At 47.4% G+C, this 11,686-nt stretch overlaps 2 protein-coding genes across 3 annotated transcripts; one reads left to right on the top strand and one right to left on the bottom strand.

The window, feature by feature from the left end:
• Positions 1-644: 644 nt before the first annotated feature.
• Positions 645-6,379, bottom strand: TFPI2 (tissue factor pathway inhibitor 2). Its single transcript, XM_042889022.1, has 5 exons — positions 6,283-6,379; positions 6,021-6,200; positions 5,468-5,647; positions 4,072-4,245; positions 645-1,729 (listed from the first exon to the last, which is right to left on the bottom strand). Exons 1-5 carry the CDS (start codon positions 6,362-6,364, stop codon positions 1,626-1,628), a joined length of 720 nt encoding a protein of 239 aa, XP_042744956.1. The 5' UTR covers positions 6,365-6,379; the 3' UTR covers positions 645-1,625.
• A 2,207-nt stretch (positions 6,380-8,586) lies between these two features.
• Positions 8,587-11,522, top strand: LOC122189674 (guanine nucleotide-binding protein G(I)/G(S)/G(O) subunit gamma-11). Of its 2 annotated transcripts, none has more exons than XM_042889023.1 (3): positions 8,587-8,714; positions 9,119-9,222; positions 11,330-11,522. In XM_042889023.1, the coding sequence occupies exons 2-3, from the start codon at positions 9,127-9,129 to the stop codon at positions 11,453-11,455; spliced, it is 222 nt and encodes a 73-aa protein (XP_042744957.1). In that variant the 5' UTR covers positions 8,587-8,714; positions 9,119-9,126; the 3' UTR covers positions 11,456-11,522. The 2 variants fall into 2 exon arrangements, with proteins under 2 accessions (XP_042744957.1, XP_042744958.1); XM_042889024.1 differs by lacking the exon at positions 8,587-8,714 and adding an exon at positions 8,899-8,973.
• The last annotated feature ends 164 nt before the right edge of the window (positions 11,523-11,686 follow it).

Raw genomic sequence — 11,686 nt, 5'->3', positions numbered from 1 at the left:
ACTCCTTAGGCCAGAGCAGCCCCAGCTGAAATCCTGGCAGTGCCAGCACACCCCAGATTCACCTCAGCTCAGGTTTGAGTCACAGGAGATGGCTAGGATGAAAGATCCACTGGAATAAGGTGGTTTCTTTTGAGACTAAGTAGCAGAAATGGTGTGGTAGGAAGACTACAGCAAGCAGTTTACTGCTTCAGTTGCAAGCACAGGGGTGAGAGAAAAATCAGAATGAAAAAAAACCTTGGCTAGTTTTCCTACCACATTCCTTCACTGAAATGGAGATAAAGCAGGCACCTGAAACCTTCTAGCTGGAACAAAAAGGAATTTTACATGTCAGCTCACCATCCTTACAAACGCTAATCGGGCAGCATAGCATCAGACAGGACAGCCAGCAGCAGTCATCTGAGACAAGCAGCCCTTCCTTCCACAGCAGCTCCTAATGGAGCCAACTGAGCCATAAAAGCTCACGAATGAATGACATCAGTGCAGTCTGATGGCTTTCTTCACATGAAGACTTCAGCATAAGGAAATAATATAAGAGACAAGTAAACTCTACTAGTCATAATTAGTAGATAATAGGCTCCATAACACATATTGGTGCATGCAAGTCATTCAGGGTAATTAACAGAATCACATGAAAGAAAACAAGCTGTTCTTCAAAAAAATTTATTGATATTACATATCAATCCATATTAGAAAACGTTGTAGGTGAAATGAATTGAAATTCAGACATGGCTCAAACACAAAACATAAAAGTGCAATAATATTGCCACAGGCATAATCTAACATAAGAAATACAACAGTGCCTCAGATTATGTGAGATTTGCAGAAGCTTCTGGTTTTTTTTAGCACATCCCACAGACATTACTATCAAGACCCTCAACAGATATCTTCAGTGTGTTTAATTAAAAAAAAAAAAAAAAAGAAGAAAAATGCTGATTTCTGTCACAAGAGAATCTGGAGCATGACTTTGTCATGGTGTTTGAAATTTCAACTAAGTAACATCTACATTTTCCTTTTAATACTCAAGCAGGTTACTCATTGTTTTTGTTGGAGTATTTGGCATAATATCCCTAATCCCAATTCTCTTTTGTGGGATGAACCAGATTTATGTTTATTTCTTGTTACAAAGGCTGAAAGGTTTTGACTATCAGTGCAACTGTAAAGGGTAAAGACTGTAAAGACAGTGTCAAAATATGTGAAATGGCAGAGCTATGAACCTCTGAACACACTTCTCTTCACGCATCTTCTTTAGCAAGCAGAAGATGTATAAACAGAAAAAATTCCATTGCAGAGACTTTGCTTTGTATTCTCCTTAGTGTAACTAAGACAACTTTTTTCAAGTCTTAACTGATTTTAACAGCTGAAATATTCTCCCAAGGCAGTAGTAATATTCCCCCATAAAAACATGGAAATCTAAATGTCTGGCAAAGTATTACTGTGAATACAACAGAGTAGAAGAACCATAATTAGGTTCATTCTGCTTCTATTAAACGCAGTCCTTTATAAAAAGTAAGTTGGAAAACAAGCAGTTCTGAAAGACAGAACTATATGTCAACGTATAAATCTGTGGAAACTATAATACAAAAAAAAGAGTCAAAGTGTTTCAAACACTCAAAGGCACATTAGATTTAAGACTTCAGGTTATGTGTCTGAGGCTTTTTGATCAGTTTTCTCATCATTTTTCTGCGGAGTAGATTTCTTGGCTTGTTGATGGCTGGTTTCTGACTCCCTGCTAAGAAAGTAAAGGAAGTAGTCAGCAAAGCAGAATGACAAAGTTATTATTACTCTTCACTGTTTGGAATTTTTTTTATTATTTATTATGATGTTAAACCAGTTGAACCCAATAATAACAGCCATGTCAGAAACTGTAAAATGAGTTCTGGACACTCTATTCTCACATACAGTAAGGTTTCTAGTGCATCCACTATGGCACTGTTCTCTGTTTTTGCTGTTTGCTCTTTTTCTGAGAAAGAATGCAAGTCTATTCTAGCTGCCCCACAGGAGCACCAGAATGGAAGTACACTCTACACTACTTGCAAAAGAAAAAAGAAAACTGTTGCTTCATTTCTTTGATCAACAAAAGGGCAAAATCTAATTATAACCAGTGCCTGTGGGAGATGGAAAAAAGGTAAAATTATCTGAGTTCCTGCAGAGAACAGGCTTTCCATAAGATGCTGCAGAATGCTCCAAGGCAGCAGTCAGGGTTATTTCCAGAAGCGCTTACAAAAGCCACACGAAATATGTGAGTATAGTCCTGAAAGCCAGTACTTGACAATGCCGACTGAGAAATCTTTGCTGCCGCACTGCCTGTTTATCTGCACAGAGTCCTGCATCCAGCTTCCTGTTCATCTGCTTTGACTGCAACTGTTTTCTACTCTAGTTTTTTAAAATGAAATTATTCAGGTACCTTGTCATTTCAAGAGCTACAGATCAAGTTAAATAGCAGTTGCATATATACATACGAGAAGTTAACCGATTACAACTTCAGACTCCAAAAGGTTACAGGAAAGATACTAGGGAGGGGAACTTGGAAAGGGGAGAATAGTAGATTAAGTTGCCTTAAAGATTTACTTAATGTTGCTGTACACTCCCAAGCTATAGAAATGTATATGTACGTTAATTAACACTAATTATGCCCTTAACTATGAGCTTCAGTTGACCACACCTTACTGAATTTTGAAATGCACAAGTTATAACCAATCCTTTGAGTTTTCCTATCTGTTGCACTAATAACAAGACATAACTTTTCTTCATGCCTTTCTTCCCTGTGAAGAGGGAGTAGAGGAGAGCCCCTAGAGTGGATGTGGCTGAGTGTATGCAGGGGCAGAAGGCAAGATGCTGAACAGGTGATTTCCTTCCTCCTCTCTTTTTGCATGGTTAGGCTGGAGCCTGTCCCTACCACTTCCAGAGAGTAATAGATGCAAATTAGGTAATCATAGGCATCTCTGATAGACTTAGCACACCATTAGTATCTCCCTTATAATGCCAGAATGGCAGAGACACAGTCAGAGTGGTATGCCACAGAAATAGTACTGCCATGAGTAACTGGCAGGCAATATTTTTACTTCCAAAGACAGTAGTCACAGCTCTTCAACTACCAGCTTCAACAGCCATGGACTTCAAGCTCAGAACTGGATAATCCTCTACTGACTTAAGCCTTCCACACACCTTAAATATAGCTGTACTTGGGCACTATAAATGTTTCATGTTTAAAACAGAGATGGGCTTTGGTGTTCTGTTGTTTTGTTGTTGTTTTTGTTTTTTTCGAATGTGAAGTATATGTTAGACAGCCCTAATTTTTCCTCCTTAGGATAATTTTTTTATTTTTTTATTTATTTTTTTTTTTAAAGTTTTGTACTATGTCTGCTTCCTGACTGTTCTGGGAATTTACATTAATTATGCTTCTCTCTCTCACAGATTTACATATCAAATCAATCAGAGTATTAGATCTGTAATAGTGGGTATGGACATATTACTGCAGCTAACAGCACAACAAGTTTTGAATTACAAGCACAAGAAGCTGGTTCATTATTCATTATATCAAATCATTAAGAAAAAAAAACATCCCAACCCTTCCCCCCATGGCCTCAGATTCAACACAAGTGATGAGGCAGAAATCTTTAGCAATGGGAATGGGAAATGGGAACAGGCAGCAGAGAATCAAGAGAGGATGTTAGCTGCTAAAAATGCTAAAGAAAAAAGTAAATTGATTTCACAACTTGCTTTAATCTCACTTTAAAGTATCTGGAAGAAAGTAAAACCTTAATTAGTGTTTAGAACCGTTTAAATACTGATTCCTTGTGGGCCCTACTAAATTAATGTCTTTTCGTGTGCCTTTCTCCACATTTCATTTAAAAATTAAAAATTGTATAACCACCACACATTACTCTTTTCTTGTATGAACAATTTAGCATTGCATCTCAGTTTTCCCTTCCTTTGAGAATACTGAGTCCAAACTGTAGAAAGCATACATTCATACAAAAAATGGTGAGTAAAAGAACACATTGGACACCTAGTACTGGTATATGGATTGGTTTATCTGCTTTTGACTGACAAAATACCAAGGAATCTTACCTTTTCTACAGACATTGTAGCAATCTACTTCAGTAACGAAGTTGTTGGCATTTCCACCACAGCCAGTGTACTTGAACTCCTTGCACGATTTACTTGTGGTGTCATAGTAATAACGGGGCACAGAAGAGGAGCACAATCCTTCATCTTTTGGGCTATAGCATAACAAGGGGCCAGCTTGAAAAAGAAAAAGGAGATGATTTATATAATCTCTATGCCTACCATATTAAAACTCTGCAATCAGTTTGGTTGTTAAACACCTATTACTCCCATTGAACTGACATGAGTGCTACCAATGACTTCAGAGAGTTACTGCATCCTATTCCTATGAGTTATACATTGGAGAAAGCAGCAGGCAGCCACAGAAAACAAGCTTAGTTCACAAGTGAAATTCATCCTCACTTCCCAAAGGCAGTGCTGTTTTTGGAAGCGCAGAAATGTTCATGGGAGATAGACAGCAGTCTGATTCCACGTTTATAAGAACACAATAGCAATTCCAGTGGAATTACCTCTGTAGGTGAGAAAGGTACCATTTACTCTGTCCTTGCTACAATTTTGCTAATAAATCCTACCCACTTGCTGCAAGAAGTACAAAACCTCACCATATTTCTTACTAGAATGTTTAACAAAATCTTACTTCTGTTGCTATAGACTTTTTACTAACAGAAATTAAAAATAATTTTCTGTTTGCTTAAGGAAATGGTGACAATCTCTCATCAACCAAAAATAACTATCTCATTGAGCGCTAATAAAGAACAGGCAGCAACACTATTCTGATATTTCTCTGTTCTTCAAAGGCACTGTCCTGCAATAGGTATTAACCAGATGGTGTTTATGAAAACATTCATCTACAGTCACATCCTCATAATTACCCTCTCTCCTCTTAAAAGTTGGTACGGAGAGGCAGGGAAGAGCCACACCAGATGAGGCAAAAAGTCTTCCATCGATAGTTGAATTAGGTGGTGTGGAGCTTTCAGCACTCCCAACAGCATCCCTCAGGCTTGAATTCATAAAAGGACCTCTGCATATATCAGGATATCACCTTCCTGACCATGACAGCCACAGCACCCTAGACATCTGCCCCAGCACAGGTCTCCCACCTCACTGCCCTTCATCTAACAGGTGCACAGTTCACTAGAAGGCAAGAGTCTGGCTGGGTGTAGCTGTGCTCAAATTTGAAGTCACCATATCAGAGTAATAGAGTGCTCTCAGTAAAAGGCAGGTGAGAGCAGCCACACACCACAACCTGAAGACAATAATAAGCATCTATGCTACAGAAACATACTGTGCTTAAAAAAAAACCACTGTGCAGGTATTTAGAGCAAAATACCAAATAAAGTATCATCTTCATATCGCTTTCAAACCATCTAGTTTATTAAGGATTTGGAACAACCGTTACTTTTCTCTGGAAGACAGTGATCCACACAGGACTGCAGGTCCTTGAAGTTGTTGCCGTTCCCGTAGCAGCCCCCGTAGACGAACTCCTCACACTTCATTGAACTCAAGTTGAAGGCATATCTTCTTATGTGTCCTCGGCAGGGCCCTGTGTCAGCCTCCATCCGGCACAGTTTAGGCACCTCTGCAACAAAAACAGTTCCACAGTCAGTCAAACCACCCCTACATGCCCTCATTCCAACAGCACAGCATTGCATCCTCAGTAAAACCAACCCTTCGTGCCCTTGTCCCCACAGCACAGCGCTGCACACTGAGTGTGGGTGCGCCGGCTGTAGCAAGACCCAGCTTGTCCCAGCACCTGCACTCCACAGAAACGTGGGATAAGCTTTACAGGGGGAATCCGATGCATTAAATAGATGCTTGTTATAATACTAAGATTCTAAGGAAGGTGGTACATCCCGTGCACTCCAATCTGACACAGCTCCCGGCATACAGGCTGGTGCAGCTCCCCAGGCACGCCCCCCACACTCCGGGGGCTCTCGGTGCTCCGGACTCACTCTTGATGGTCCAGCAGCTCTTCTCGCAGTCGTCGTAGCTGAGGAAATTGTTGGCGTTGCCGTGGCAGCCGCCGTAGCTGAACTCCTGGCAGCTCTGCGTGTACCTGTCGTAGTACCAGCGCGGCACCAGGGCGCGGCACGGCCCGTCGTCGGGGGGCAGCAGGCAGGCGCGCTGCTTCTCTGCGGAGACACAAGGCCGGGGCTGAGGGCACCCTCGCGGCGGCGGCGGCGGCCCCGAGCGCCGCCCGCGCCCCGCTCCTACCTGTGAGGCCTCGCGGCGCCAGGGCGGCACAGGCCAGCGGCAGCAGCAGCGCGGGTAGCGGGAGGCGGCGGCCAGCGGCCATGTCGCGGAGGCGGGCGGGAGGGACGGCTGGCAGCAAGGTCCCGGGAACGGTCAGCGCTGCCCGGCCCGACGGCAGCGCTTTATATGCGCCGACACGGCTTCCCCGGGCCGCCTCCCTCCTTGCGCGTGTGGTGGGAGGGGAAGGGGTGATTCACGGGGCAGCAGGTCGGCGGCGGGGCGCGCGCCTGCGTGAGCCCCGGGGTCGGGGGGGGGGGGGGCTTAGCCGGGGCTCCACGGCCGTGTTACGGGACGGTGCCAGAACAGAATTTCCCGTTAATGACGGATCCGGGACGCGTACGGCGGAGCCCGAGACGGGCGCGGGGCGGCAGCAGCCGGCGAGGCTCCGCCATACCGCCTTACAGCCGGCCGCCTTCAGCTGCCCCGGCACCAGGGGCACTAGAGAACGAGCCGGCGTCGGGGCCTGGAAGCGCCGAGAGCTGAAGGGATGAAACCTCTGGATGGGTCTCAGGAGGCATCACGGCTTGGTTTACCCTGAAGATAACCCCAGCAGGCAAGCAGGCCCCGAGGGAAACTGTGTTCCACGTACCGTGCGTGATTGCTGGCTGCTTCTGACAGGATTTTGCTTTCTACAAAGGCAAGAAAGAGGAGCAAATTCAACCCCCCAAAACCTTTATGGTTTCTCTTGTTTCTCTTCAAAAATCTCCCAGTTGCTCAAGAATAAGAAGCTGCTTTAGTTAAAACACAGAAACATACAAAAACACACGCAAAACTACACCAACAACCGAACAGAATCCTGGTTCAATGTGAGGCATCACCATGGGACACATCTGCTATATTTCAGGATCTTATTACTATGGCCATTAATAGCATGCCCTCATTTTTGGGTAAACTTGTGAAACACAGTGATTGTAATAAAGCTTCGGTTCCTCTAGCAGGAAAAAAACAACCACCAGATTTTCTATTTCCAGGAGAAAAAAAAAAAAAAAAAAAGGCCATCTTTCTCACAGATGATTTTTATACAATCGGACTGATGGCCTTTAGCTTTCATTGGATTTTGTTGGAATTGCACAGGAAGCCATTGAAATGCCACTTCAAACAATAGCAGCAAAATGAGTGCTGTCACACTAATACCATTTTCCATTTCCTCTGTGCATGCACACATACAAAACAAAGTTTGGATTAAACCTGTCTATCCATCAACCCTGCAGCACGGTGTGGCATTTACTCAGCTGCTCCTCTGCTGTAACAGCAACAAAGTTCACTTAGATTAGGTGGGTATTTGTAAAAACATACGAACCTGAGGAGCAACTAACAGCGAGTGGTGAGAGCCTTCATTAGCTACAGTCAGCAGAAGTAGTCATATCTGCAGGTGGCTGCTGCAGGTTTTCCATTGCTGGGCTACGATGCCCTGCTCCCACTGGCAGCCCTCAGCTCTGGCCCCCCTGTGCCCACCATTCTCTATACCCACTCCATGCTCCCAGCAAGGGCTATGCTGCCCAGCCAGCAGCTCCTTGGCACTGCTCTGAGCAGCAGGGGCATGGGGATGACAGCATAGGTTGTAGGGATTAGGAACTGCACATGGATAGTAGCCAAAGGGATGGAGGGGAAGAGGAGCGGATTTTAGTGAACTGAAATAAATCTGATTAGCAAACCCTGTTTGTTAACACAAACAAACCCTGTTTGTTTTAAACCCTGTGAACACTTATTGGAGCAGTGGCAGAGGAAGGAGGTGTAAATCGTGGCATCCTGCTGTACTGCTTACATCCGGTGGGTGGGAGAGGGGCAGGTAGTGTCCTTGTGGCTATAGCCAGAGATGGAAGGAGGAAGGGGGATGACTGCCTACAGGGGCGTTTCAGGTTCTGAAAACCAAATGGGTTCATACACTCCCACTCAAAGGACTGCACGTAGGCCTGCAGCTTTGCTTGGTGTGAAGGGCTGCGGCTGTGCTGATCCCATATCTGCTAGCGTCATATGAAAGCAGCTGCCAAGAGCAGAGATGCCAGGGCGCAAACAGGGTGAAGGGACACTTGTTGCAGAGAGTGAGACCTCTGCTCAGGGTCTGGACCTCAGCAGTGTATGTATGCAAGCACACGGGGCTTTCATAAGTCCTTCTTGTGCTTTCTGAACCCACCACTCTGAGTGTACCCCATCCCCAGCACCCAGCACAGCTGCAGGACCCTACATGCTCTGTGCAGTGCTGTGGCATGCAGAGCTATGTGTCCCACTGACAGCCTGACCTGACAGCTGTTCTTTCTCCTCTCTGCCTTTCAGTCTGATCTGCCTGTAGTTTTAACACAGAACTTTTGGGGGAATGAGCCCAAGAGAAACACCTGCTGCGACCAGCTCACCTCTCTCAGCACGCCAGCGGCACACGACCACGCAGCACTGAGGTACACGAGGAGAGGGCTGAGCGCTGGGCAGCCCCGAGCCGCCTCTGCCCCACGGGGCGAGGAGGGGAGCAGGTCCCGGCAGCCGTCCGGGTGCGGGGTGCTGAGGCCCCGCAGTGTGAAGGTCCCGAGCGCGGAGCCGGGAGGGCCGTAATCCGATTAGAGGGAATTATCCCGGAGTTTAAAGGCCGGGCGGCGCGGGGCAGGGTGCCCGGCGCGGTGGGGAGGAAGCGGTCGCCGCGGAGCAGCCCGGCGGCACCGGGTGAGTGAGGCCGGGGGCGGGCCGGGGGCGGCCGCCCCGCCGTCCCACCGCCCTACCGGGGGCTCCGGGCCCGACGGCCTCGCTGCCCAGCGGTAACACTTTGTCCTCTCTCCCTCCTCCTCTCCCTCTCTCCGCGCTCTGGCAGCGCACACCATGCCGGCGATCAACATTGAGGATCTGAGCGAGAAGGACAAACTGAAAATGGAAGTGGAGCAGCTCCGGAAAGAAGTGAAGCTGGAGAGGCAGCCGGTGAGCGAGGGGCCGCCGGGCGGGCCAGGGGCTGGGGCAGGGGCGGGGGGCGGCCGGGCAGTCCCGGCGCGGTGCCGTCGGGCGGCGGCGGGGCCGGGCGGGCAGCCCCGTGCGGAGCCCGGCGGGGCGGAGCGGGAGGGCTCCGTCCCGGAGCAGCGCGGGGGTGCTGGGGGCCCCGCCGCGGGAAGAGGAGCGCTGTGCTCTCCCCGACGGCTCTTGCCCAGATCCCCCTCCGAGCGGCCGTGCCGGGAGAGGCAGAATTCCCCTCCTATGTGAAAGGCACCGGGGCGTGGGGGGGTGCCGTGGCCGGCGGGACACCCCCAGGAGAAGGGTAGAAGCTGAGGGGCCGGTGCCCCAGAGCCCAGCTCCATCCTGCTGCGTTCAGTGGGAGCACTATACTTTCTGTCACACTGGTAATTTCTTTCCACAGGTGAATAGTTTCTGGTGGTTTTTATTGCTGTTGTATTATTGCACGTTTTCTGTAAATGGAAGAACACAATTGATCTTGCTCCATTTATATTTATATTAATTCTATATGCCAGCAGGAAAAAAAATACATCTAGATAAACTATTTCAGACTAAAAGTGAGTTTATATTAGGGGATCAGTGGAATTGTTTCTGTGTGTTAGATCTAGGTACATAGCCAACAAAATAAGAAAGCCACAATTATAACAGACTCATTGAATGAATGAGGACTTGGCTTGTAAGGGACCTTAAAGTCCACACAGCACAGCTATGTGGACTAACCCCCTGCTGAGGGCTCGTGTCCGCCCACCACATCAGACTGCCCAGCGTCCCATCCAGATCGGCCTTGCATGCCTCCAGGGATGGGGCACCCGCAGCTTCTCTGAGCAGCAGTGCCAATGCCTCATTGCATTTTATGTGTCAGTTAAATGTCAGTGGATCCAGAAGTATTAAGGACTGCACATCTGGATACTATAGGCACCTGGATCATTCCTCAGAGCATTCCCAAGCTCCTGAAGTACTCTGTAGAATGCATAGATTTTGATTTTCTTAAAAAGAGTTTAAAACTCTTTATGTAAATAAATATATATTTAAATATTCTGAATAGTCTAAATATTCTAATACTTAGTCAATATATTCTAGTATTCTAATAAACCAAAAGACTGGGGAAATGGGTATTTTGAAACCATCTGCAGAAAAGCACAGTCAACATCCTCAATTTCACCTCTGCACTGTACCAAAGCTTCACAGTGAGAATGGAGTCTGTGTTGTAGGTCATAGCTGTACCACAGCTAGAGGTAGTTAGGCCTTATTCTGCACACCCTGTGGTTGAGGATTAATCCTGAGCTACTTCTGATGGCTCAGAGGCTGTGACACAGTGGGTAAATTCACCATCTCACTTGGCATAACTTTACCTATGGAGTAAGATATAATTATGGAGGAAAGCAGCGAGCCTTAAATTAGAAATAATGGCTCCTGTTGGCCTGGCAGCAGCTGGATTCTGTTGCTGACTGCGCTCTTGTGTCTGTGGGTTGGCAGGCACAGAGCAGGGAGCTGTGCTTAGAGGCGTCCCTTATCCAGGCACCTGAGGACAGTGTCTGTTCCACAGGAAGGGAAGTGAGAGGTGTGTGTGGTCGGGGCACAGAGCAGCCCCGGTCCTCCTCCAGGGCAGGTTCCTGTGGGGGCCCTTTGTGTGGGGCCGTCATGCAAGGAGGCCTGTGGGTTGTGTTCCCGCTTCATGTAGTGTTTTATTAGCTGTTGTTTGGCATAATGCCACATGCCACTAAGTAAATGATTTCCTAGGTGACTGTCATTGAAGATGGGTGGCTTCTGCTATAGAACTTGGGATGGGGATTTGTATCATCACTGAAAAACCATTATGGAGTGTTTTGTTTGGGAAAAAGTGTGAAGTGATAGATTTGTTGTAGACAGATAGCATGTTATGGAGCTGAAACGTTGATCCTGAGGGTGTTGACTATAAGTCACGTCGGGAAAGATGTGCTTAATACAACAGTGTAGCAGCCAATGGGCTGAGTGCTGGCCTGTGGTACCCAATGGGCGGGCAAACAGGGAAAGGTGCGAGCTCAGCACCTCGCTGCTGAGGAGTGCATGAGCTCTGGCAACATGTGTGTCCTCCCCGCAGGTGTCGAAGTGCTCCGAGGAGATCAAGAACTACATCGAGGAGCGCTCAGGAGAGGACCCGCTGGTGAAGGGCGTCCCGGAGGACAAGAACCCCTTCAAGGAGAAGGGCGGCTGTGTCATCGCCTAAAGAAGACCCCAGCCTGCTGGGCCTGCGCCGGCAGTGCAGGAGCGAATTTTGTCCTTTTTTTGTTCTGTTTTTTCGGTACCTTTTTCTTTTTTTTTCTTAAATAAATAGATGAATCTGAAAGCAGGGTCTCATCGCTTCGCCGCTCTCCTCACCTGTTCGCCGCTCGCTCCGACCGGTAACCCGAGAGGGCACGACGGCCCGGGACGGAGGGCGGAGCGGAGCGGCCGACGG

Source organism: Lagopus leucura, unplaced genomic scaffold, assembly GCF_019238085.1.
Source record: "Lagopus leucura isolate 7727_CA_CO unplaced genomic scaffold, USGS_WTPT01 Super-Scaffold_100157, whole genome shotgun sequence".
NCBI lineage: Eukaryota > Metazoa > Chordata > Aves > Galliformes > Phasianidae > Lagopus > Lagopus leucura.
This window is presented reverse-complemented; position numbering and strand designations above follow the sequence as displayed.